At 37.4% G+C, this 27,853-nt stretch overlaps 1 protein-coding gene across 2 annotated transcripts in view; it reads right to left on the reverse strand.

Annotated features, from left to right (window-relative positions):
* Positions 1–324: 324 nt before the first annotated feature.
* TTC29 (tetratricopeptide repeat domain 29) overlaps positions 325–27,853 on the reverse strand; it is a 255,369-nt gene continuing 227,840 nt past the window's right edge. For both annotated transcript variants that reach the window (XM_060147135.1, XM_060147136.1), the window contains exons 12-13: positions 961–1,030; positions 325–418 (exon numbers count right to left, since the gene is read on the reverse strand). In XM_060147135.1, the coding sequence (XP_060003118.1) occupies positions 394–418; positions 961–1,030 (95 nt within the window). In that variant the 3' untranslated portion in view covers positions 325–393. The remainder of the gene's footprint in view (positions 419–960; positions 1,031–27,853) is intronic.

The following is a 27,853-nucleotide window of genomic DNA, read 5'->3' on the forward strand; positions in this document are numbered from 1 at the left end:
ATAAACTTCCTTAAGCTTAAAAGAATTTTCTCATTAGACACAACCAAATTTTGATTCTATAATAGCATTATTTCTATTGCTTCTCAGCCTTTTGGCTAAGATTAAGTATAATAGCACTATTTCTGGTAGAATAATGGATAAGAGGAAAATTTTACAGTTTAGCTTATGGATAATTATTGATATTTCTAAGCATTTGGGATATATTTAATTTTCATGGATTTAGATGTTTTAAATTTGTAGTAGCAAATTATAATACAAAATCCAATGAAAATATAGTCATAGTTTTATTATAACTGTATTATTTGTAACATACTCATATTACAGGTATTGAAGACTGAAGTGACATGATAAATTACTTCCTGATTTATTGTTGAGTCAAAAGTTGGTTTAAGTCTAATTTTTTTGATTATCTGCAAATCTGAAATAAAATAAATTATAAAATTAAATTTTATATTGGACTAAAAAGCAAAAAATAAATAAAAAGCCCAATAAAACCTTGCTTTTAAGATATTTCAATTGGCCTTGAATAACATGGTTTTGAACTGTGGGAGTCCACTTACATGCAGACTTTTTTCAATAGTAAATACTACAGTACTATACAATCAGTGGCTGGTTGAATCTGCATTTGCAGATTCAAATATGTATACGGAGGGCTGACTATAGGTTATATGCATATTTTTGACTGTGGGGAGGGTTGGCATCCCTAACCTCCATGTTGTTCAAGGGTCGACTGGATTTTGTATTCTGTAATTTTTAGACATAGCTTAAAAGTACTTAACCTTATGTATTATTTAAAAGTACCTCTATGATTTCTTTCTTTTTTTTTTTTTAACCAGTGTTTCAGTATTAGCTTATCAAGTGTTAGACGAAGTTACTTTTTTGTGTTTGGAGAATTACATTATACTTAGTATCTTGCATAATGTCGATACTTAATAGAAAGTTTAACTAGATTTATCATACCCACTGAGGTCCTCTTCTGAAAACTCTGAGGTTTGATATAAACTTTCCATTGTGGATCTTCTAGACTCTCCTAAAATAAAAAGATGTATACATTTAATGTCTTATCACAAATAGAATTTACAGTTCTTTTGAGTTTGAACATGGGAATCTCTTTTCAGGGGTCTCTACCCTTATCACCTGTATGACAAAAGTTTATATATAACTTGTATCACCAGTGCAGATTATATCGGTCAAAGATGGCCACAATGATATCTCCCACTCTACACGTTCCTCAAAAGTATGTTCTTGCCACTTCCCCTTCAAGAGGTGGAATCCAATTGCCCTCCTCTTGAAACTGGGCTAGGCATAGTACTATTTTGTAATCAATAGAATGTGGAGGAAGTGACTGCATGACTTCCAAACCTAGATAAGAAAAGGCTGTGCTGCTTCCACCTGGTTCTCTTAGGATATTTGCCAGTCGCCATATAAGAAGTCTTACCACCCTGAGATTGTCATCCTGGTGAGACCATGTACAGATGCTCCAGTTGACAGTCCCAGCTGAGCCCAGCCTTCTAGCTATCCTGCCAAAGCTCCACTATGTGAGTAAAACTTTCTTGGATCCTTCAGATCAACCCATCTGTCAGTTGAGTATTATCATTGGGTAACCTAAATGGATGTCTAGCCAAGCCAGGTTCGAATTCCTAACCCACAGAATTCTTGTGATATATGAAATGGCAAATGGAACAGCCACTGTTTGGGGATAAGATGACTTGTTAAAGCAAAACTCTGAAGGACAATTAATTTAGAGAGCAATATAAAGTAACCAAATAATCAAATATGATATGGGAAATTTAGACATAAACAGAAATATTAATTTATTACTTAACTTTCATATCTGCCCTTCCACTTTTTTTTAACATCTTTATTGAAGTGTAATTGCTTTATAATGGTGTGTTAGTTTCTGCTTTATAACAAAGTGAATCAGCTGTACATATACATATATCCCCATATCTCCTCCCTCTTTTATCTCCCTCCCACTCTCCCTATCCCACCCCTCTAGGTGGTCACAAAGCACTGAGCTGATCTCCCTGTGCTATGTGGCTGCTTCCCGCTAGCTATCTATTTTACATTTGGTAGTATATATAAGTTCATGCCACTCTCACACTTCATCCCAGGGTTACCCTTCCTCCTCCCCATGTCCTAAAGTCGATTCTGTACATCTGCATCTTTATTCTGGTCCTGCTCCTAGGTTCTTCATGACCACTTTTTTAATTTAGATTCCATATATATGTGTTAGCATTTGGTATTTGTTTTTCTCTTTCTGACTTACTGTACTCTGTATGACAGACTCTAAGTCCATCCACCTCATTACAAATAACTCAATTTCATTTCTTTTTATGGCTGAGTAATATTCCATTGTATATATGGGCCACATCTTCTTTATCCATTCATCTATCGATGGACATTGAGGTTGCTTCCATGTCCTGCCTATTGTAAATAGAGCTGCAATGACAATTTGGTACATGAGTGTCTTTGAATTATGGTTTTCTCAGGGAATATGCCCAGTAGTGGGATTGCTGGGTCATATGGTAGTTCTATTTTTAGTTTTCTAAGGACCCTCCATAAAGTTCTCCATAGTGGCTGTATCAATTTACACTACCACCAAGAGTGTAAGAGGGTTCCCTTTTCTCCACACCCACTCCAGCATTTATTGTTTGTAGATTTTTTGAAGATGGCCATTCTGACCTGTGTGAGGTGCTACCTCATTGTAGTTTTGATTTGCATTTCTCTAATGATTAGTGATGTTGAGCAATCTTTCATGTGTTTGTTGGCAATCTGTATATCTTCTTTGGAGAAATGTCTATTTAGGTCTTCTGCCCAGTTTTGGATTGGGTTTTTTGTTTTTTAGATATTGAGCTGCTGTGCTGCTTGTAAATTTTGGAGATTAATGTTTTGTCAGTTGCTTCATTTGAAAATATTTTCTCCCATTCTGAGGGTTGTCTTTTTGTCTTGTTTATGTTCTCCTTTGCTGTGCAAAAGCTTTTGTTTCATTGTGTCCCATGTGTCTATTTTTATTTTTACTTCCATTTCTCTAGGAGGTGGGTCAAAAAGAATCTTGCTGTGATTTATATCATAGAGAGTTCTACCTGTGTTTTCCTTTAAGAGTTTTCTAATGTCTGGCCTAACATTTAGGTCTTTAATCCATTTTCAGTTTATTTTTGTGTATAGTGTTAGGGAGTGTTCTAATGTCATTCTTTTACATGTAGCTGTCCAGTTTTCCCAGAACCACTTATTGAAGAGGCTGTCTTTTCTCCATTGTATATTCTTGCCTCTTTTGTCAAAAATAAGGTGACCACATGTGTGTGGGTTTATCTCTGGGCTTTCTATCCTGTTCCATTGATCTACATTTCTGTTTTTATGCCAGGACCATACAGTCTTGATTACTGTAGTTTTGTAGTATAGTCTGAAGTCAGGGAGCCTGATTCCTCCAGCTCTGTTTTGGTTTCTCAAGATTGGTTTAGTTATTGAGGGTCTTTTGTGTTTCCATACAAATTGTGAAATTTTCTGTTCTAGTTCTGTGGAAAATGCCATCGGTAATTTGACAGGGATTGCATGGAATCTGTAGATTGCTTGGGTAGAATAGTCATTTTCACAATGTTGATTCTTCCAATCCAAGAACATAGTATATCTCTCCAGCTGTTTGTATCATCTTTAATTTCTTTCATCAGTGTCTTATAGTTCTTCGCATAAAGGTCTTTTGTCTCCTTAGGTAGGTTTATTCCTAGGAATTTTATTCTTTTTGTTGTAGTGGTAAATGGGAGTGTTTCCTTAACTTCTCTTTCAGATATTGCATCATTAGTGCATAGGAATGCAAGAGATTTCTGTGCATTAATTTTGTATCCTGCTACTTTACCAAACTCATTGATTAGCTCTAGTAATTTTTTGGTAGCATCTTTAGGATTCTCTACATATAGGATCATGTCATCTGCAAACAGTGACAGTTTTATTTCCTTTCTGATTTCGATTCCTAGTTTTTCTTTTTCTTCTCTGATTGCTGTGGCTAAAACTTCCAAAACTATGTTGAATAATAGCGGTGAGAGTGGGCAACCATGTCTTGTTCCTGATCTTAGTGGAAATGGTTTCAGTTTTCCACCATCGAGAATGATGTTGGCTGTGGGTCTGTCATATATGGCCTTTATTATGTTGAGGTAAGTTCCTTCTATGCCTACTTTCTGGAGGGTTTTTATCACAAATGAGTGTTGAATTTTGTCAAAAGCGTTTTCTGAATCCATTAAGATGATCATATGGTTTTTATGCTTCAGTGTGTTAATATGGTGTATCACATTGATTGATTTGCATATATTGAAGAATCCTTGAATTCCTGGGATAAACCCCACTTGACCATGGTGTATGATCCTTGTAATGTGCTGTTGGATTCTGTTTGCTAGTATTTTGTTGAGGATTTTTGCATGTAAATTCATCACAGATATTGCCCTGTACTTTTCTTTCTTTGTGACATCTTTGTCTGGTTTTGGTATCAGGGTGATGGTGGTCTTATAGAATGAGTTTGGTAGTGTTCCTAGGTCAGCTCTATTTTGGAAGAGTTTGAGAAGGATAGGTGTTAGCTCTTCTCAAATGTTTGATAGAATTCGCCAGTGAGGCTGTCTGGTCCTGGGCTTTTGGTTTTTGGAAGATTTTTAATCACAGTCTCAATTTCAGTGCTTCTGATTGGTATTTTCATATTTTCTATTTCTTCCTGGTTCAGTCTTGGAAGGTTGTGCTTTTCTAAGAATTTGTCCATTTCTTCCAGGTGGTCCATTTTATTGACATACAGTTGCTTGTAGTAATCTGTCATGATCCTTTGTATGTCTGCAGTGTCAGCTGTTACTTCTCCTTTTTCGTTTCTAATTCTCTTGATTTGAGCCCTCTCCCTTCTTTTCTTTATGAATCTGGCTAATGGTTTATCTATTTTGTTTATCTTCTCAGAGAACCACCTTCTAGTTTTATTGATCTTTGCTATTGTTTCCTTCATTTCTTTTTCATTTATTTCTGATCTGATATTTATGATTTCTTTCCTTCTGCTAACTTTGGGGTTTTTGTTCTTCTTTCTCTAATTACTTTAGGTGTAAGGTTAGGTTGTTTATTTGAGATGTTTCTTGCTTCTTGAGGTAGGATTTTATTGCTATAAACTTCCCTCTTAGAACTGCTTTTGCTGCATCCAATAGGTTTTGTGTCATCGTGTTTTCATTGTCATTTGTTTATAGGTCTTTTTGATTTCCTCTTTGATTTCTTCAGTAATCTCTTGATTATTAAGTAGTGTATGGTTTAGCGTCCATGTGTTTGTATTTTTTCCAGATTTTTTCCTGTTGTTGATATCTAGTGTCACAGTGTTGTGATCAGAAAAGATACTTGATACAATTTCAATTTTCTTAAATATACCAAGGCTTGATTTGTGACCCAAGATATGATCTATCCTGGACAATGTTCCATGAGCACTTGAGAAGAAAGTGTGTTCTGTTGTTTTTAGATGGAATGTCTTCCAAATATCAATTAATTCCATCTTGTTTAACATGTCATTTAAAGTTTGTGTTTCCACATTTATTTTCATTTTGAATGATCTGTCCATTGGTGAAAGTGGGGTGTTAAAGTCCCCTACTACTATTGTGTTACTGTCTATTTCCCCTTTTATGGCTGTTAGCACTTACCTTATGTATTCAGGTGCTCCTATGTTGGGTGCATAAATATTTACAATTGTTATATCTTCCTCTTGGATTGATCCCTTGATCATTGTGTAGTGTCCTTCATTATCTCTTGAAATAGTCTTTAAAGTTTATTTTGCCTGATACAAGAATTGCTACTCCAGGTTTCTTTTGATTTCCATTTGCATGGAATATATTTTTCCATCCTCTCACTTTCAGTCTGTTTGTGTCCCTAGGTCTGAAGTGGGTCTCCTGTAGAGAGCATACATACAGGTCTTGTTTCTGTATCCATTCAAGCCAGTCTATGTCTTTTGGTTGGAGGATTTAATCCATTTACATTTAAGGTAATTATCGATATGTGTGTGCCTATTACAATTTTCTTCATTGTTTTGGGTTTGTTATTGTAGAACTTTCCCTTCTCTTGTGATTCCTGCCTAGAGAAGTTCCTTTAGTTTGTCGTAAAGCTGGTTTGGTGGTGCTGAATTCTCTTAGCTTTTGCTTGTCTGTAAAAGTTTTAATTTTTCTCTCAAATCTGAATGTGATCCTTGCTGGGTAGAGTAATCTTGGTTTTAGGTTTTTCTCCTTCATCTCTTTAAATATATCCTGCCACTGCCTTCTGGTTTGCAGAGTTTCTGCTGAAAGATCAGCTGTTAACCTTATGGGGATTCCCTTATGTATTATTTGTTTTTTAACCCTTGCTACTTTTAATATTTGTTTTTTGCATTTAATTTTTTTTTGTTTTTTTGCAGTACGTGGCCCTCTCACTGTTGTGGCCTCTCCCATTGCAGAGCATACGCTCCAGACACGCAGGCTCAGTAGCCATGGCTCACGGGCCTAGCCGCTCTGCAGCATGTGGGATCCTCCTGGACCCGGGCACGAACCCATGTCCCTTGTGTCGGCAGGCAGACTCTCAACCACTGCACCACCAGGGAAGCCCTGCATTTAATTTTTGATAGTTTGATTAATATATGTCTTGGTGTGTTTCTCCTTGGATTTATCCTGTATGGGACTCTTTGCGCTACCTGGACTTGATTGACTATTTCTTTTCCCATATTAGGGAAGTTTTCAAGTCTAATCTCTTCAAATATTTTCTCAGTCCCTTTCTTTTCCTCTTCTTATTCTGGGACCCCTATAATGTGAATGTTGGTGTGTTTAATGTTGTCCCAGAAGTCTCTGAGACTGTCCTCCATTCTTTTCATTCTTTTTTCTTTATTGTGCTCTGCAGTAGTTATTTCCACTATTTTATCTTCCAGGTCACGTGTCCGTTTTTCTGACTCAGTTATTCTGCTATTGATTCCTTCTAGAGAATTTTTAATTTCATTTATTCTGTTGTTCAACATTGTTTGCTCTTTAGTTCTTCTAGGTCCTTGTTAAACATTTCTTGTACTTTCTCCATTCTCTTTCCAAGATTTTGGAGCACCTTTACTGTCATTACTCTGAATTCTTTTTCAGGTAGACTGACTACTCTTCATTTGTTTGTTCTGGTGGATTTTTATCTTGCTCCTTCATGTGCTGTGTGTTTCTTTGTCTTCTCATTTTGCTTAATTTACTGTGTTTGGGGTCTCCTTTATGCAGGCTGAAGGTTTGTATTTCCCATTGTTTTTGGTGTCTGCTCCCAGTGACTAAGGTTGTTTCAGTGGGTTGTGTAGGCTTCCTGGTGGATAGGACTAGTGCCTTCATTCTGGTTGATGAGACTGGATCTTGTCTTTCTGGTGGGTAGGACCATGTCTGGTGGTGTGTTTTGGGGTGTCTGTGAACTTATTATGATTTTAGGCAGTCTCTCTGCTAATGGGTGGGGTTGTGTTCCTGTCTTGCTAGTTGTTTGGCATAGGGTGTCCAGCACTGTAGCTTGCTGGTCGTTGAGTGGAGCTGGGTCTTAGCATTGAGATGGAGATCTCTGGGAGCACTTTTGCCGTTTGATGTTATGTGGAGCTGGGAGGTCTCTGGTGGACCCATTTCCTGACCTCAGCGCTCCCACCTCAGAGGCACAGGCCTGACATCAGCCGGAGCACCAAGACCCTGTCAGCCACATGGCTCAGAAGAAAAGGGAGAAAAAAGAAAGAAAGGAAAAATAAAATAAAAGATATTAAAATAAAAAATAATTATTAAAAATTAAAAAAAATAAAATTAATTTTAAAAAGAAAAAAAGGAAAGAGAGAAAGAAGAGAGCAACTAAACCAAAAAACAAATCCAGCAATGATAACAAGCACTAAAAAGTATACTAAAAAAAACACAAAACTATCCAAAAAAAAAAAAAAGGACAGACAGAATCCTAGGACTAATGGTAATATCAAAGCTATACAGACAAAATCACACACAGAAGCATATACATACACACTCAGAAAAAGAGAAAAAGGAAAAATATATATATATCATTGTTCCCAAAGTCCACCACCTCAATTTTGGGATGATTCGTTGTCTACTTAGGTACTCCACTAATGCAGGGTACATCGAGTTGATTGTGGAGATTTTATCCGCTGCTCCTGAGGCTGCTGGGAGAGATTTCCCTTTGTCTTCTTTGTTTGCACAGCTCCTGGGGTTCAACTTTGGATTTGGCCCTGCCTCTGCATGTAGGTGACCTGAGGGCGTCTGTTCTTTGCTCAGACAGGACGGGGTTAAAGGAGCAGCTGATTAGGGGGCTCTGGCTCACTCAGATTGGGGGGAGGGAGGGGTACAGAATGCGGGGAGAGCCTGCTGTGGCAGAGGTCTGCATGCCATTGCAACAGTCTGAGGCATGGCATGTGTTCTCCCGGGGCAGTTTTCCCTGGATCATGGGACCCTGGCAGTGGCGGGCTGCACAGGCTTCCGGGAGGGGAGGTGTGGAGAGTGACCTGTGCTCGCACACAGGATTCTTGGTGGCTGCAGCAGCAGCCTTAGCATCTCATGCCCATCTCCAGGGCCCACACTGATACCCGTGGCTAGCGCCAGTCTCTGGAGCTTGTTTAGGTGGTGTTCCGAATCCCCTCTCCTCGCGCACCATGCAACAATGGTCTCTTGCCTCTTAGGCAGTTCCAGACTTTTTCCCAGACTCCCTCCCAGCTAGCTGTGGTGCACTATCCCCTTTCAGGCTGTGTTCACACAGCCAACCCCAGTCCTCTTCCTGGGATCCGACCTCTGAAGCCTGAGCCTCAGCTCCCAGACCTCACCCCTCCGGCAGGTGAGCAAATAAGCCTCTCAGGCTGGTGAGAGCTGGTTGGTAACGATCCTCTGTGTGGGCATCTCTCCACTTTGCCCTCTGCACCCCTGTTGCTGCGCTCTCCTCTGTGGCTCTGAAGCTTCCCCCCCCCGCCACCCCCCATCTCCACCAGTGAAGGGGCTTCCTAGTGTGTGGAAACTTTTCTTCCTTCACAGCTCTCTCCCAGTGGTGCAGGTCCCATCCCTGTTTTATCTTTTGCCCTACCCAGGTACGTGGGGAGTTTCTTGCCTTTTGGGAGGTCTGAGGTCTTCTGCCAGCATTCAGTAGGTGTTCTGTAAGAGTTGTTCCACGTGTAGATGTATTTCTGATGTATTTGTGGGGAGGAAGGTGATCTCCACATCTTCCTCTTCCGCCATCTTGAAGGTCTCCTACCCTTCTACTTTTGACTTGAATGCACTTATCTAATAAGATGCTCTTTATCCTTGCTTATAACAGGCCTCAGTGTCCAGGTCCCCTTTCATTTCCTGCATTCTACTTTTCATAAAGTTCTGCATATTTCATATTTTGTCCTCATATCCCACGTACCACAACTCCTGAAACATTTCCACTATATTCTCACTTTATTTTCTGAAATTCCTTCTACTTTCTTGCTCTGACAGAATCTTGGCTGTCCTCTGAGGATACTGCTAGCCCAGAAGCCCTTCTTGTTTTTCTTTTCATCAGTCCTCTTACCATGGTACTTGGAGATGGGCAGGTGTCCTCCTCCTTATTGTTCTCTTTCAGTGTATTTGCCCTCCCTTCTTCCCTTCCTAAAACTCACATCATCAGTTTATATAATCAACTATTGCTGTGATCTGCCTGCAACTGGATTGTTCTCAGTTCATTTCATCATTGGCTCATTGTCAATTTCCCACTACTTTCTTAATTTAGCAATTTAAATGTATGTTTAGAAGATTCTTTCACCCTGGGTCTCAATTCCTTGAGCTCTGTTCTTTTAGATCTTGTCCTTTACCTTACCATAGCCATTAATTCCATGCTTATTCTCAGACTTTTTCATTACCTGTAATTGCAAGCCCCCCTCAAACTCAGTTTTCTGCATTCAACTAGTAGACTGCCAGCTTTTATTTTTTCTGGATCACTCCCTCTATTACCCCACCACTAGCAATTCTTCAACCCCACTGGGACTTCCAATTCTACTATCTTTTCATTGTTCCTCCCTGTTTGGATTTCTTCTTTCCCTTCTTTGTACCATTTAAACTCCATGGTCATTCACCCTCTTGCATATAGGCTGACTTCCTTACCCTTTTTTTCTCACTTTGTTATATTCGCTTGACAAAACTATAATCCCAGTTAAATCCAACTCTCTTCCTATTCCTCTCCCGCAGTGTAAGGCTCTGTGTGGCTGGAAAAACATACAAGTGGGTCTCACTTTAAATTCATGGTCACCGACATTAGGGGGAACTCAATACTTTCAGGCCATCCTATTAAATGTTCCTAGTCCATTCATTCTTCCACTCTCCTAGATGACATTTACTCTTTCTTCCATTTTCTCAAACCTCCAACTCTCTATATTCATTATCATTCTCAGCTGATGATTTATTTTCCAGTTTCATAGAGGAAATATAACATAGTAGGAAAAAGCTTCCACAAGCTGTGTCAAGAGTTACTTACTTGTTTCTGTTCTATATGCTTCATGTCTCCCATACTCCCATCTAAGGTCAACCCCTCTAGGTCTTCACTAGATCTCATCCTCTCTTGCCTACACAAGACACAGCTCTAGTAATTCCTTCTGTCTTTCACTTATCAGTTTTTTTGCACTCTACTAAATCTTTCCAATCAACATATACATATTTTGTTGAAGACACATGAGTAAGTTCTCATCAATGAATGTGGACAGAATGATACATACTGCTTCTGGGCCTGAGCATTAGGCATTGGGCATTCATTTCTCCTTAAACTTCCCATTTTCCTCAATCTTGAACATGGAAATTTATGATTCAGTTTCAACCATGCAGACAATAACAACATCCAAGTTAATGGTTCTCAACTGGGATGATTTTGCTCCACAGGGCAGATTTGGAAATATCTGGAGATATTTTTGTCATCAAAACTGGTCGGTGGAAGTGCTACTGGCATCTAGTGGGTAGAGACCAGGAATGCTGCTTAATATCCTACAGTGCTCATGACAGCCATTCCCCACCCTTCTCTCCAACAAAAAAAATCATCCAGCTCAAATTTTTTATAGTGCTATATTGAGAAACCCTGCCCTGGGGGATGGTGAAACAATAAGACAGAAGGTCATGGTCCCCTGAATGCCTGTGGGACTACCTTGTAAATGTAGACAGCTCACTTCAGGATTAAGGAAGAAACAAACTTCTATATTCTTAAGCTACTGTACTTTTGGGACTCTTTGTAATAGTAGCTTAGCCTTTACTTTAACTGATATATTCCATCACCTTTTGAAGTAAAGAACTACGCTGGGCTTCTCAGTTTAACATTTTGATTGCACCGCAATACAGAGAACCATCCTGACATACTAATGCCTGTTTTATACTATCTAATGTCTTAAACTCAGCATTCTCTTTGGTTTGGCAGGATGTAACAATATTTTTTAAATTGGAGAAATTGTTCCTGGATTTTCCAAGTTTGAAATTATGCCTGGTTGGTCTCAAATAATTGTTTAGCATTCATTCCTCAGATGCTCAGCAAAGGTGATTTTTATTGTGGAACAGTTTTCATGTAGATTCTCTGAGAAGAATAGCTACATCTGCAGCTACTCTTTTACTCAACTTGGGCCACAATTGCTAGTTTAAAAAAAAGACATTGATACTTGCTGAGTTAGGAAACCTTAGCAAAGGTTAATTTACACAGGGGAATATTTGAAGTTATCATTCAGGTTTTCTGAGACTTCTGTTCATTTGCAACAAGGTGAGCATCATAGGATTGTTGACTCTTGGTTCCATCTTGGAAAAGCACTCATTTTGATTCCTAACCTAGGTTTCCTGTTGTGAGTCTGTTCTTAGGGTATGATTTGAGATGTTTGATCTTCAAGGAAGCTGGAAGATTAGGACCCACATCACTCCAGCAAGGGAGACCAGAACCAGTGCAAAGCTGAGAGTTTGGTATTTGCTTACACCGTCTACCATTTCAATAGAAATAGGCATTTCCCTGTTGCTAATAGTAAAGACTCTCAAAGGGTAGATTCCCCCAAGTGGGCAACAAAAGGATCTCAGTTTACCACATTTTAGGCTACCTTGTACCAAAGAGCAATAGAATAAGTCAACGATGCTGAACTGCAATAAACCTACAAACCCATTCCTTTACTTGAAAACAATGGCATATAATTTTCATATAATACAGTACTACATATAAATGAGATTAAAAAAATGTTATCTATAGGGGAGTATAAGTTGAAATGGGAGAGATGCTACCTGGTAGTTTTGTGACTGAAAAGGTGAATGAATTTTTATCATTTCGTCATGCAAAACATTTTTAGTGGCCTTACTAGAAAAAGGTAAATAATAACTCATACATAAAGGTTGTGTAAGAGTTTATAGACTAGACCCCTGGTAATGGATTCAACCTTTCCACAACAAATCAAAAGTATTGTTGTATGCTCACATGAATATACAACAGTCATTACCTTAAATTTAAAACTCACTATAAGCAGCAAACACGTAGAGCAGGATATGAAGGATGTATTGTATCAGTGTGGTCTGCAGAGAATTTCTTCAAAAGGTTTTTGCTTTGTTGAAATATGTGTTGCAGTTCAAAGCTAAAGGGATTACTTCTGAATAGTCATCATAGGGTTGATTACGTTTGTATATTATATTTAGCTGGACCCTGCAGGCTATTATTCCATTAGGTCTGCCGGTCCTGCTATTGTCACAAAGTTGATCACCTAATGTTAAAAGACTGTGCTTTCTGTTGACCTTATCAAAATGTCTCAAAAGCCTTTGTTAACAAATAAAATTCAGGTTGTGTTTCATGAAAATGATTAAGAATACCATGTATGAAAACTGCTCGTATCTTATGGGTGATCTTAGCATTACGCCATTATTAGTGAGGAGATTATATTTTGCTTTAGTATTACAGCACAATTCAATTTTAGTAGAAATAGTTCTTTTTCATGCTCATAGTAGACAGTCTCAGAGACTGATTTCCAAAAAACGGACAGAAGTCGCTCCCCCTCTCCCATGTATTCAAATCACATAAAATTAACACCATGGAAGTAAGCCCAGTATATCAATATTAATACAGTGCTATATCTACAATGGCCTATTACAATGTGGTTTTAGAAGGTAACTGTACTGAGGAGAACAGAGTATATACACTGAAAATTTGTCATTCATACTTGATAATCAGAAAATCACTTTAAATAAATAAAAATTTAACTGCTTATCTTCTAGACAGTGTTATGTAGTTTCATTCATTTAATCACAACAGTTGGAAAATTTTAAAGAAACAAGTTGAATATATATTCTTATAAGTCCCGAGTCCAATTGCCAATATAAGGCATATTTTGATCATCTTGACTTTTAACCTATGTCATTAGGAATTAATGACAAAGTAACAAAATGAAAGTATATTTTTGATAAAGATATTGACAGGGATGGTTTTATTATTTCAAATAGCCTGTATAAAATTTTCACTAGAATCACAAAATCTGTTCTTTGGGAACAAAGATGATTTTGAAGCTATCTCAATTGAACAGCTCGTCTTTGAATTATGTTCCCAGAAGTAGGATTGGCACAGACTCCCGTGTCCTTTTTGGCATGGTCCTCCTTGTAACTGATGGTGTGTAAAATGGCTGGTCAGGGATATAGCCTGTGAGCCTGGAGCACAGCCAGATACACATTATGGCCTCATTGGCACTGTTCTCTCATCAACTGAACTTTTTAGCAAGTGGAAGTTTCCTAATATTTCTTGTACTTGCTTGCCTTTAGCCACCCCACTTGTTACAATAGAGAAGGCCTTGCGTATCAGTCAGGAGGAAGCAGATGGCACATTCAACTGGGATTTTGAAGAGATATTAATGAGGGGCTATTAAGAGATGAGGGCAGGGCTAGAATGACAAGAGATCCTGAGGCACCCAGTGACTGCCAGTGGAGGGATGCTATCCCATTATCTTCCCCAGGCTGAAGGTAAAGGGGGACAGGATGGTGTTATTGGACCCTGAGTGAGGGATGGAAGTTTAGAACAGTGCTCACCCAACTGAACCTAGAAGCAGCGGTTGTAGTGTCACAGCTGTCAGAACTCAGCTGAAGTCAGGGCCTAAGGAATAATTCCTGACCTTTCCACCTCCTAACCTCCGATCCCCTGCTGATGACTCCCTTTAGATAAATCCAAACCAGGAAGACAGCAGGCAAGTTAACCTGTGAGATGCAGTCTGAAATCAGTCTCCTGGGACACAGAGCAAAGTGGGAGAATGGATCTTGTGGTGTGTGTGTGTGTGTGTGTGTGTGTGTGTGTGTGGTGTCAAATTGCATATAATAATCACAAAGTGCAAATGTCACCAGTTTGGTCATGTGAAGCATGGTTTAAGTGTCAACATACTTGATGCTAGTATATGATTTGATATTTCTCTTTTCCTTGTCTTTCTTTCCCCTTTCTCTTTTTCTCCTCCTTGCCCCCCTGTTTTTTTGTGTTTTTTTCATAATACTGGTTTGTCATTCATGGTACTTCTCATTTACAGTCTATAAAAATTCTATGAACCGAAGACTGAGATTACAGAGTTAATCCCACTTTCCCATAAAAACAAACAAAACAAAAACCACCACCAAAACCAACCAAAACAACCCAAAAAACCAAAACCATACAAGTTTTATTAGTAATACTTTCCTATTTTCTGTTAACAAACAAAAAGGTAATTTCTTCCAACTGTGTTTTGAAGCAGAAGTCATGATGTGGTTATTCTATATCTGATGAGTATAAGAGTCAAGATATAAACACTTTTAAGGCAGAACACATCAAGTTTGGGTAGACTCTCTTAAGTGTCAAAAACTGACACGTGACCTTTCATATTACAGGTTCTGGTATACAGCAATTCCCTTTTCAAAGGTTCTTGTTCATATATGAAGCCTATTAAAATTTGTACAAGGATCAGAAGTATATTTGAACTCAAAATTATAGGTTCTTTCCCCTCCCTTAAGCATCATTATCTTAAATAGAATGGAGCCAGACTTGGATGAAGCATTGAAGAGATCACATTGACACAGAATTATCCTGAGTTTCTTTTTCAAGATATCTAAACTTTTAATGAGAGTATCTTATTCACATCTGTCAATCTGTTCAGACACTGAATACTTTCTTAAGATAAATAAATATAGTGTTGATGTCTTCATACAGTTTTTAAAATTTCTCCAATTAATGCCACATTACAAATTCTGCAGTTTTTCTAGTCAAGATGGAATAACCAAAATCAGAGTACCCTCTTTCCTGAAACATCTCCCCTTCCCCCCAAAAAACGCCCTAAGTCTCAGACCCCACTCTAGACCTAGTAAATCAGAATCTGCATTTTAAAAGAACACCAAGGTCATCTGTTTGCTCACTAAAGTTTGAGACCCTTCGTTTTGTATAACCTTCCTCTTATTTATACCTACTATTTAAGTAGGAGCAAAATAGCCTGTTTGGTAAAAAAGAGGAAGGATAGCTGCTTGTCTTTTGTTCAGTTGCAACATTCAGATCATGAGTAAAAATTAAATTCATTTCCATGGATTGAGAGTGTATTTTGTATGAGGGAATGTGATAGAACTTTAAAACATTTTTTAAATTAAAAAAATTTCATATCCTAACTATTGTCATACATACTTTATTGAAGTATATACAGTATTGTGCTAGTTTCTGGTGTACAGCAAAAGTGATTCAGTTGTGCATACGTACATACATGTATATATTCTTTTTCATTATAGGTTAGTACAAGACATTAAATATAGTTCCTTGTGCTATACATTAGGACCTTGTCTTTTAATCTATATTATATATAGTAGTTTGTATCTGCTAATCCCATACTTCTAATTTTTCCCTGCCCCACCCCCTTTCCCCTTTGGTAACCATAAGTTTGTTTTCTATGTCTGTGAGTCTGTTTCTCTTTTGTAAATAAGATCATTTGTATCATAGTTTAGATTCCACATATAAGTGATATGATATTTGTTTTTCTCTGTCTGATTTACTTCACTTAGTATGATAATCTCTAGGTCCATCCATGTTGCTGCAAATGGCATTATTTCATTCTTACACTCCGGAAGTGCCTGATCTCAGAAGTTAAGCAGGGTTGGGCCTGGTTAGTACTTGGATGGGAGCCTCTTTTTTTAAACTGCTCAACCTCCCTAACGTGAAGATAAGGAAACCAAAGGTTGAAGGGATTGAGTTTTTTTTTTTTAATTGAAGTAGAGTTGATTTACAATGCTGTGGCAATCTCTGCTGTACAGCAAAGTGACTCAGTTATACACATGCAGCAACATGGATGCAACTAGACATTATCATACTAAGGGATTGACTTTTGCTCAATATAACACAGGTGAAAACTGGCTCAGTGGAGATGCAAACCCAGGTCAGTTTGGATCCAAAGCCCATGTTCATAACTTCTATACTCACTCTTACGCCAGTGAATTCAAAAGAAGGAAGGTAACAGGAAAGCCTCTTAGGCAGCTGTATTATGTTAGCTTGGAGAGGAGGATTTATTTGACCTTGTGGAGAACTGCCATGAAAATCCTATCTAGTCCTTAATTGTCATTTGTCTATTTTCTTGTCTTCTAGAGATGGTTTCTAACATAGCAGTTAAAAAAAATTGCCACGTGCCCCAGGGATCTCCCTGAAGACCACTAAGCTGACAGGAAATCTAGGACAACTGGGCTTGGGCAATGAGGAACCTAATCCAGGGTTTCCATCAGGTGCGTTGTTGCCTTTATTTCATTATACTTTGACTCAATCCCTAATGGATTCATCTTCATGAAGTAAGAAAAAGAGGGGAAGAAAAGCAATTTATTCATGTTTTCACTGGAACTCACTGCAGACATGAAATTTCTCTAAAAATGCAAATCATTTGGTGCAACACAAGAGAAACTCAGTAGCTAAAGCTCTTAGAGGAAAGCGCTTTCCCAGAGCTAATGTTTTTATGCTCAGTGATTGAATAAATCGATCCATTTATTACAACATCTTCACTTAAGTTTTTTATCCCTAGATGAATGTGTATAAGCGTACTAGGGGACTTTCTTTATCACTAAGCAAACTGATTACACTTGTTAATTTGGCTTTTAATCCTAGATATAACAAAACAAATACCATAAACAAGTGTAGAAGAAATCAATATAGATCTGCTCAATATCAGATTGATCAAAAAAGGATTTAGTAAGACTCTAAGATGTAAAATACTAATGTACAAGCAAAGCCCTTACTTATGTAATATGGTTCTAGACGAGCTAGGATCTGAGAGAAACTATTTCTGAAAACAGAAACGGTGCACTTTTGTTGCATTAAAGAAAAATCCCCACGAGGCTTACCTATCCAAGGTATTTAATGTGAGTATTTGTTTTTAAAAGATTTCTTGTCTTTTGTCCAATCTTTTTAATTCACAGGGCACCATATCACAGATTTGTTATGCTACATAAAGCAAAAATTACACTTAACAAGTGTAAGGTTGGTCATAAAAATAGATAAAACCACACTCTTAAATGCTCAGATATCACAAGGAAAGGTTGTCAACCATCCTTTTCAGAGAAGGTGAGGACAATGAGAAATAAAAATTATACACAAAGACTTCTACAATGCTACTTAGACCAGCTCTGGGCCATTACCACATGTGTTTTGTAGAATCCAAGTAGCAAACCAATTGCTCAGTGAACACTCTTTACTAAACATATTTTTAATTCCAGTTGTATAATAATAAATGAGACAGATTCACGCTACTTTACTCTCCAAATGACACAAATTTTAGACTGCTTTTCCAATAGTGGATATAGCTTATGTTGCCCATACGCTGGGTCTGTCCACTGGTAACCCCTATTCAGTTGTCATTCATTCAACAGATATTCACTGGGTATCACCTGAGTGAAAAACACACATTTCTGACATAGGTGTTGGGGTACAGTTGGTAGCAGTATTCAAATTAGATGGATTCAGGAGTGCATGGCTGGGGAAGGGGTTGCAGTGGGGGACTCAATCTATATTCACAGCATGATTCTCTGTACTAGTGCCTGGTCTTCAGAGAAGGAATGAGAGTTTTATGTACAATTTATTAAAGCAATTAATAGGATAGTCTAGGAGGGAGCACAGGGTTTCAAAACAAACACTAAGACATTAACAGAATACATATAATAAATGCATTTAAATGCTTGTCTCAGGGAAAATAAGCCTGTTGGGTTTTCCATGGTAGGACTCAGATTCCTCAGTAGCTTGATTGGTGGGTCAAAAATTTGAAGAGCAGAGAATCTCTCTGTTAGAGCACGTTCCCTTAATTGGTGCACATTACATACTGCACACATATTTTGAATTATAGATAAGAAGAAGTCATTTTTGAAAAACTTTTTGTGGTTTGAACTTAAGTATATAATCACCATTTCTTTGTTATCTTTGTATTATAGACTTTTCTTTTTTGAAAAGTAGTATATTCATACCTGTACCTTGCATGATATCTTAGAGATAGTACATATTTAATGTTTTCTGAATGAACACAGTTTTTAGCTTGTGATTTACTTTAAAAAATGTGACATTCCATCGACAGATGAATGGGTGAAGAAGATGTGGTACATATTTGCAATGGAATACTACTCAGCCATAAAAAAGAATGAAACAATGCCATTTGCAGCAACATGGATGAACCTAGAGATTGTCATACTAAGTGAAGTAAGCCAAACAGAGTAAGACAAATATCGTATGATATCACTTATATGTGGAATCTAAAATGTGACACAAATGAACTTATCTATGAAACAGAAACAGACTCACAGACATAGAGAACAGACTTGTGGGTGCCAAGGGGCAGGGAGGGAAGGACTGGGAGTTTGGGGCTAGCAGATGCAAACTATTATATATAGAATGGATAAACAACAAGGTCCTACTGTATAGCACAGGGAACTCTATTGAATATCCTGTGATAAACCATAATGGAAAAGAATATTAAAAAAGAAGGTATATATATGTACAACTGAATCACTTTGCTGTACAGCAGAAATTAACACAGCATTGTAAATCAACTATACTTCAGTAAAAAAAGAATCTCAACTTCGCTTGTACCAAAAACAAAAGTGACATAATAAAGTATTGCTTGGCACATAGTAGATGACCAATAAATGTCTGTTGAAAGACAGAATGAACGACTTACGCCTGTTCTTAAATGTTTAGGTGAGAACACAAAACATATATAAAGACAAAACTATTGGTTTGAAAAGGTAGCTAATAAAAAAAATTCTCCAGCAAGATCTACGACAACTCTTTAACGAGTACATAAGAAATACTCCGTTTTTAAGGACTGGTTTTCTTCTTGAATATAGTATTTGCTCATCTTACAAGTAAAGCAGACAAAGTCTAAACTTTTAGTCACAATATCTGAAGTTCTTCAGGGAAGAAATGGGATCTTTATGAACAATTGTTTAAAATAATTTAACACAGTTAAGTTTGAAGAACTCCTTTTTTTTTTGAGGGAGGGACTATTATCAATTTTTTTTTAATTGAAGTACTGTATAGTTGATTTACAATGTTGTGTTAGTTTCAGGTGTACAGCAAAGTGATTCAGTTATACACACATCTGTATCTATCTTTTTTTCAGATTCTTTTCCCTTATAGGTTATTGCAAAATATTGAGTAGAGTTCTCTGTGCTACACAGTAGGTCCTTGTTGGTTATCTATTTTATATATGGTAGTGTGTTGTTAATCCCAAACTCCTAATTTATCCCTCCCCTGCCCTTCCCCCTTTGGTATCCATAAGTTTGTTTTCTATGTCCGTGGGTCTACTGTTGTTTTGTAAATAAGAAAGAACTGCTTACTTAATATTTCCTTCCTTCCATCTTAAAGAAGGTTTAACCTACACAAAGTATCTTAATTTTCATGGATTCACTTACTTTAAAGAGCAATGAGGATATGGAGTCACCTTTCTGTATATTGGTTATGTAATTGTATTTGGCGTAGAGGGCAGAAGAGGGGAAGAACAGCAGAGTTGGAAGACTGTTTTTCCTTACTACACAAATAACCTCCTCCCTTCAAGTTTACCTTCTTTGGCTTTCTTGCACTGTGGTTGGGGAAAAAAAAGAAAGGTACTATATCCTTTTTTTTTTCTTTCATCAATTTTTTTTATTAGGGTATAGTTGCTTTATAATGTTGTGGTAGTTTCTGCTGTGCAGTGAAGTGAATCAGCTATATGTATACACATATCCCCTCCCTCTTGGACCTCCCACTCCCCCTATCCCACCCATCTAGGTCACCACAGAGCACTAAGTTGAGCTCCCTGTGCTATACAGCAGGTTCCCACTAGCTATCTGTTTTACACATGGTAGTGTATATATGTCAATCCCAATCTCCCAATTCATCCTCCCTCCATCCCCACCCCCTGCCTCCCTGTGTCCACAGGATGGTTCTCTACATCTGTGTCTCTATTCCTGCCCTGCAGATAGGTTCATCTGTACCATTTTTCTAGATTCCTCATATATGCATTAATATATGATATTTGTTTTTCTTTTTCTGACTTACTTCACTCTGTATGACAGACTCTAGGTCCATCCACATCTCTACAAATGACCCAATTTCGTTCCCTTTTATGGCTGAGTAATATTCCATTGTATATATGTACCATATCTTCTTTATCCATTCATCTGTCAATGGACATTTAGGTTGCTTCTATGTCCTGGTTATTGTAAATAGTGCTGCAATGAACATTGCGGTGCATGTGTCTTTTTGAATTATGGTTTTGTCAGGGTATATGCCCAGTAGTGGGATTGCTGGGTCATAAAGCCGACAAATTTTATGAGGGAAGACACTACGTAAATTATGCTTTAATGAATGGGAAGATATTAAAAATGATAACAATACATATTCAGATGACAATAATTACTGGGAAAGGACTACTTTGATGGCTAAGCCGATGAGAATGAATTAAGTTGAATATAAAATAGGCTTTTCAGTGATAAGACCACATCGAATTTATGTGTGTGTGTATATATATATATATATATATAAAATATGTACTTGTAAAAAAATTTAATATATAAATAATAAGAATATATAATTGAATATAATATATTAAAATGCATATGATATAAATAAAAAATACATTAAAATATATATATATTCAATTGTCATTTTTATGTGACCTAGGAAACTGGGAGTAAGAAACCAAATACTCCATGTAGTTTAAAGTTGTGTGGATTTGCTCCAGCATCTTGCAGCATTTCATTGCACATATTGCACATATTGGGAATGTCAAGTAAGTTACATATCAACTTGAATAGAGTTGCTTGTATAAATGCACCTAAATAACCTATTTAAATCATTTCTTTGACATGGCCTTGTCCTCACATGTCAGTTATCTCTCACTCACGCTGACCTGTTTTCTGATTTAAATATTACCACATAATTATACTTCTTTTTGATATCTGTTATCTTGCCCAAGGTGGAGTGATACTTTTCTTTAAGATGGTACAAAAACAATGTATCTGGAATGACATTAAAGATGAGTGATCACTGATGACTCTATGATGCTACTTTTTTAATACTATAATATATAAATTAAGTGTAGTAAAGAACTTCAACTTTAGAAAGTAGAATAAATAGAATATTCTCATTGCATTGACACTATTACAGTTGAAAAACTTTATTAAATCCTTTGTGAAAGAGTGAAGAAATAATAGGTCTTGCTATAGGCTGAATGTTTGTGTCCCCCCAGATTAAATCCTAATGCCCAATGTGATGGTATTTAGAGGTGAGGCCTTTGGGAGGTGATTAGATCATGTGGGTGGAGCCCTTATGAATGGGATTAGTGTCCCTATAAAAGAAGCAGCCAGAGAACTCCCTCATCCCTTCTGTCACATGAGGACAGCAAAAGGATGGCCTGCTATGAACCAGGAAGTGAGCTCTCACCAGACACTGAATCTGCCAATGCCTTGATCTTGGACTTCCCAGCCTCCAGAACTGTGAGAAATAAATTCCTGTTCTTTACAAGCTATCCAATCTATTGTATTTTTGTTACAGCAGTCCAACGGACTAAGATAGGCTCTAACAATTCTGTAATTATTCCTTTGCACATCATATTCTTTCCTTTAAAAGTTAATTATTTTTTAAGAGGTGATACATACACATGGTACTTTTATTTAAAAGTTGGACAGTAAAAAATCTGTTCAAAATCCTTGATCCCCAGCTACTTACTTCTCTTCCCTAGAGGCAATCAACTGTTACTATTTCTTGAGTGTCCTTTTGGAAGTACTTCATGCTTATATAAAAGAATCCATATTCACATATAAATATAGAATACATATTTTTAACTTATTTATACACAAATGTCACCATACTATACACATATTTCTGTACTTTTTAAGAAACAGTATATATTGGATATTGTTCTCTTTCTGTCTTTTCTTAGAAAAAAATACACTTTATTTTTTTAGACTAGTTTTGGGTTCACAGAAAAACTGAGCGAAAAGTACAGAGAGTTCCCTTATACCTCTCATCCCCACATGTCAGAGTCTACCCTACTATGAACACATTCCATGTTCCATGGGTTGATATTCTATGGGTTTGGACAAATATATAATGACATGTATCCATCATTATAATATCATACAGAATAGTTTCACTGCCAAAAAAAATCCACTGTGCTCTACCTATTCATTCCTCCCTCACCCCCAAACTCCGGCAACCAATGATTTTTTTTTTTTACTGTCTTCATAGTTTTGTCTTTTCCAGAATGTCACAGAGTTGGAATCATACAGTATATAACCTTTTCAAGTTGGTTTATTTCACTTAGCAATATGCATTTTTTTCTTCCATGTCTTAACATTTCTTTTTAGCACTGAGTAATATTTCATTTTCTGGGATGTATCACAATTTATTTATCCATTTACCTACTGAAGAACATCTTGGTTATTTCCAAGTTTTGGCAAATAGGAATAAAGCTGCTATAATCATCCATGTGCAGGTGTCTGTGTGGACACAGTTTTCAACTCTTTTGGGTAAATACCAAGGAGTGTGACTGCTCAATGGTAAGATAAGAGTATGTTTAGCTCTGTAAGAAACTGCCAATCTGTTTTCTAAGGTGGCTGTAACATTGTGCATTCTCACCAACAATGAATGAGAATTCCTGTTGCTCCACATCTTCACCACATTTGGTGCTGTCGTGCTCCAGATTCTGGCCACTCTACTAGGTGTGTAGTAGTATCTAGTTGTAGTAGTATCTAGTATCATTCAGGAATTGCAAATTAAAATTTGAAATTCCTTAATGACATATGATGTTGAGCATCTTTTCATATGCTTTTTTTGCCATTTGTGTATTTTCTTTGGTGAGGTATCTGTCCAGGTCTTTGGCTTTTTTTTTTTTTAATTGGGTTGCTTGTTTTCTTATTGTTGAGTTTTAAGAGTTTTTTCTATATTTTGGATAAGGTCCTTTATAAGAAGTGTCCTTTGCAAATATTTTTTTCGAGTCTGTGGCTAGTCATCTCATTCTCTTTACTATTATTTTTCAGTACATATGGAGTTGCTTCATTTGTTGCTAACAGTGGAATAGTCTAACATATGGAATAGTCTAACATATGGATGTACCATAATTTAACCAATCACTAAATGGCTTGTTGAACATTTAAATTGTTTTCAATCTTTTATAATTAAAATACTGTAAATTGATACTTAAACCTTTGTAAGGCTTTTGCATTTGTTCATCCTTCAGCCTGGATTGTTTTCCCCTCCAAGAGATGCTTATGTCTCACTCCTTTACTTTATCCAGGTGTCTCCTGAAATGTTACCTCCTCTGAAAGGTCTTCTATATCCATTCTATCTAAAGTAGAATTGTTCCATTCCATCACTCCCTGTCCACACATAGTGGGATATATATATATATATATATATATATATATATATATATACACACACACATATATCACATTTTACTGCATATTAATGTATAATGTATTATGTCATGTTACCTGTTTATGTTTTCAGCTGTCTAGATTCCCCTCTAGTGAATAAGTTGCATGAGGGTGGAAACTTTGTTTTATCTGCTGCCAGTACCTCAGACAACCCTTAGTGCATAGAGCTGCTTAGTAAGTGAATGAATGTGTTGGGTAAACATAAAATTATGGGTCAAAGCTGCATGCATTTTAAATTTCTGTATTGCCAAAGTACTCTCCCTAGAGGTTGTATTTATTCTTTCACTAGTAATACATGGGAGATCCTGTATCATCACACGCTCACCAACATATTGCATTATTAAACTCGCCAATCAGACAGCTGAAAATTCCTTCCTACAGTTTTTAAAATTTATTTTTGTCTGCGCTGGGTCTTCGCTGCTGAGTGCGGGCTCTCTCTAGTTGCGGTGAGCAGGGGCTACTCTTCATTGCGGTGCACGGGCTTCTCACTGTGGTGGCTTCTCTCGTTGCGGAGCACGGGCTCTAGGCGCACGGGCTTCAGTAGTTGCAACTCGTGGGCCCTAGAGCACGGGCTCAGTAGTTGTGTCGCGTGGGCTTAGTTGCTCCGCGGCATGTGGGATTTTCTCAGACCAGGGCTCGAACCTGTGTCCCCTGCATTGGCAGGCGGATTCTTAACCACTTTGCCACCAGGGAAGCCCTCTTCCTATACTTTTAATTCACATTTTTCTTATCATGAGTAAAGGCAGCAATTTTTTCACATTAAAATTCACTTTTTAGTAAACTCTTCATATCCTTTTTCCATTTTAAAAAATTGGGTTATTGGTCTTTGGCCTACTGATTTATGACTTTTTTCGTAAAAGAGAAGAGCTCTTTGTGACATTTGCAGATTTTTTTCCAAGTTCACTTAAAAAAAACTTGTTTGTGGTGTTTTGTCATGCAGAACTGTTTTATTTTATGAAGGCATATTGTCATGCTTTTCTGTTTTGGTTGTAGAGTTGGGGTGGTCGCCTTGTGATCTCAGGTCTTTTATGGGTTCAAGAAAATTTTTTTTGCAGATTTTGTTGTTGTTGTTGCTATAAGGATGAGAATGACATTCTTTCTAGTTTTCTGCATTCAAGCAGAAGCTAGAAGGTAATTGATTTTTACACATTAATTTTGTGTCTAGCCATCTTATCAAATTCTGTTGTTGTTTATAAGGCTTTTCATTTGCTTTTCCTTGGTTTTCCAATTGAGGAATTATGTAAATAAGCATACACTCTTATCCTTTTCCAGTTCTTATATATCTTCTTTTTTTCTCTATAACAGTGTTAAATGATAGTAGTGATAGTGGTTATCTTTATTTTATTATTGCCTTTAATGGAATTACTCCTAGTATAGATAATGAATTTTATTAAATGTATTATGAGTATCCATTAGGAATAATCATGTGATCTTCCTCTTTTCAGCTGTTCATTCATTCAACAAATACTTGATGAGTGCCTATAATGTGTCTATGTTCTAAGTTTTGGGGACACAACACTGAGGAAAGAAAACAGACAAAAGTCCTGTTGTCATGGTGCTTATAATTCTAGAGGTTAAGGACAAACAGTAAATCTTGATAAATAAAACATACATTATGTCATATGATAACATATGCTATGGAGGGAAGCATATAAACACAGGGAATGTATGTATGAGTGTGCATGGGGGGTGATTTGCAACTTTTAAAAGTATGACCAGGTGATATTTGATTAAAATTCTTAGGGAGATAAGCTATGGGAATATCTTGAAGAAGAGCAGCACAGGCAAAAAGGACAGCAAGTACAAAAGTCCTGAGGTGGAGACATGTCTAGTATGTTCCAGGAACATAAATAAGACCTGTGTGGGAAGAGGAGGCTAATCGAGGGTGGGTAGGAATAGTAGGAATGATTATCAGAGAGGTAATAGGGGGCCAGATCATGCATGGTCTCACAGGCCATTATAGGTATGTTAGCTTTTATTCCACACGAGATAGGAAATCATTTGGAGAATTTAAGCAGAGGAGTGACATAATCTAACTTGTATTTTAAAAGGGTTACACTGACTACTGTGTTGAGAATAGACTGTATGAGAAGCTATTACAACAGTCCAAGCAAGGTATGGGGGTGGTTTGGACTAGGAGATAGTAAGAAGTTACATGATACTGGATACATTTTCAAGGAGTAGGATTTGTTGGCAGATTTGGTGTGGGATGTGAGGAGATTAAGGATGACTCTCAGGTTTTAAATTTGTGCAAATGTCCCATTAATTAAGACATGAAAGCCTGTGGGGAGGACCCTTTGGGCTTATTTGAGGTAACTAATAAGAGGATGATTTTGCACATTCCGAGTCTGAGATGTGTGCTAGATATCCAAGTGAAGGTGTCAAGTAGGAATTTGTGTACACAAGCCTGGAATTCAGGAGAGAGCTCCAGGCAGTATATATAAAGTTGAGGATTATTAGTGAATAGATAATATTTAAGGCCATGTAATTGGATGAGATCAATAAGAGAATGAGTGCAAATAGAAAAGAGAAGAAACTAAAGCTTGAGCCATGGGTCACTCTAACATTTAAAGAACAGGAAGATTAGGTGGAACCAGCAAAGGAGATTGAGAAGGAGCTAGGGAGGAAGGAGGAGCTGTAATAGGGAAGAACAAATCTGACTCCATATTAGATCTGTTCCTTTCACTTTAACCTCACTTTAACCTTTGGGCTCTGTTGCCTGTGCTTAGTCATGCTGGCTCTGTACCTTTTGTAAAAGAATGTTGCCTACAGCTTGAAATATACATGAACACTGTGGCTTGGCTGTGACCTCACCTACGCGGATAGCCACAAGAACAAAGAATCCAACACCAAGAAGTTTGCAACAACTAACCCCGTCCCTCCCTCACTTTGCCTTTAAAAGAGCTTTGCTGAAAGTCTTCAAGGAGTTTTGCATGAGCCACTCATGTCCTTGCATGGCCCTGCAATAAACCTTTCTCTGCTCCAAACTCCGATGTTTCTGTATTGTTTGGCTTCACTGTGTGTCAGGCACACAGACTTACATTCAGTAACAGAGCCAGTAGGGTAAGCCATTTGAAAAGAGTATTTAAAGGAGGAGGGAGTAGTCAACTCTGTTCAGTATTGCTGATAGTCAAGTAAGATGAGGAGGGTTGAGAAATGACCGTTGGGCTTGGCGATGTGAAAGTCATCAATGAGCTTGAGAAGAGCAATCTTGGTAGAAGGTGAGACTGATGAGAGTGGATTCAGGAGAGAATGGGAAGAGAGTAATTAGAGATGACGAGCATAGATGATCCTTTAAAGAGTATTGTAACAAAGTCGAGCAGAGAAATGAGACAGTAACTGGTGAGAAGTGTGAGGTCAAAAGACTTCTTTTTAAAGATGAGAGAAATTACAGCATGTCTGTGTACTGATAAGAATGATTTACAGACCATTTGATGCAGGTGGAGAGAAAGGGGAGAATTGTTGGAGGTAATGGCTTTGAGAAAATGAGAATGGATGAGATATAGTACACAGGTGGACAGGTTGGCCTAGGCTAGGAGCATGACAGTCAATCCTCAGTAAAAGGAGAAAATGTATATTGAGCGGAGATGTAGGTGAGTGAGTAGAGGTGATAATATTTTATTGAAATTTTCTTTTGATTTTTTTTAATGGAATAAGAAATAGCGTCATCAACTGAGACTGAGGATGGTGAGAAAGTGTTGGAGGTTTGGGTCAAGAGGACAAAATGTGAAGTAGCTGTCTAGGAGAAGGGAGAGAGAATGAACTCGGGATATATAGTGATTGGGGTGAGCATTAAGGGCCCACCTGAGGTTAGTGATCATGAATTTAAAACGAGATCAATCGGCATGGCTGTATGTTTTTCTGCAGCAACATTCTGTTGTAAGGATACAAACAGGAAGTAGGCAGAGAGTTGAGGTTAGTTAATGTAATGGTTTTACCAGGCAAGTATGCAGAAGAAAGATAGGTAAGGGATGGATCACAGACTTTAAGCTGCTTAAAGACAGAAGTAGTTT

Source organism: Lagenorhynchus albirostris, chromosome 4 (assembly GCF_949774975.1).
Source record: "Lagenorhynchus albirostris chromosome 4, mLagAlb1.1, whole genome shotgun sequence".
In the NCBI taxonomy this organism is placed as follows: Eukaryota; Metazoa; Chordata; class Mammalia; order Artiodactyla; family Delphinidae; genus Lagenorhynchus; species Lagenorhynchus albirostris.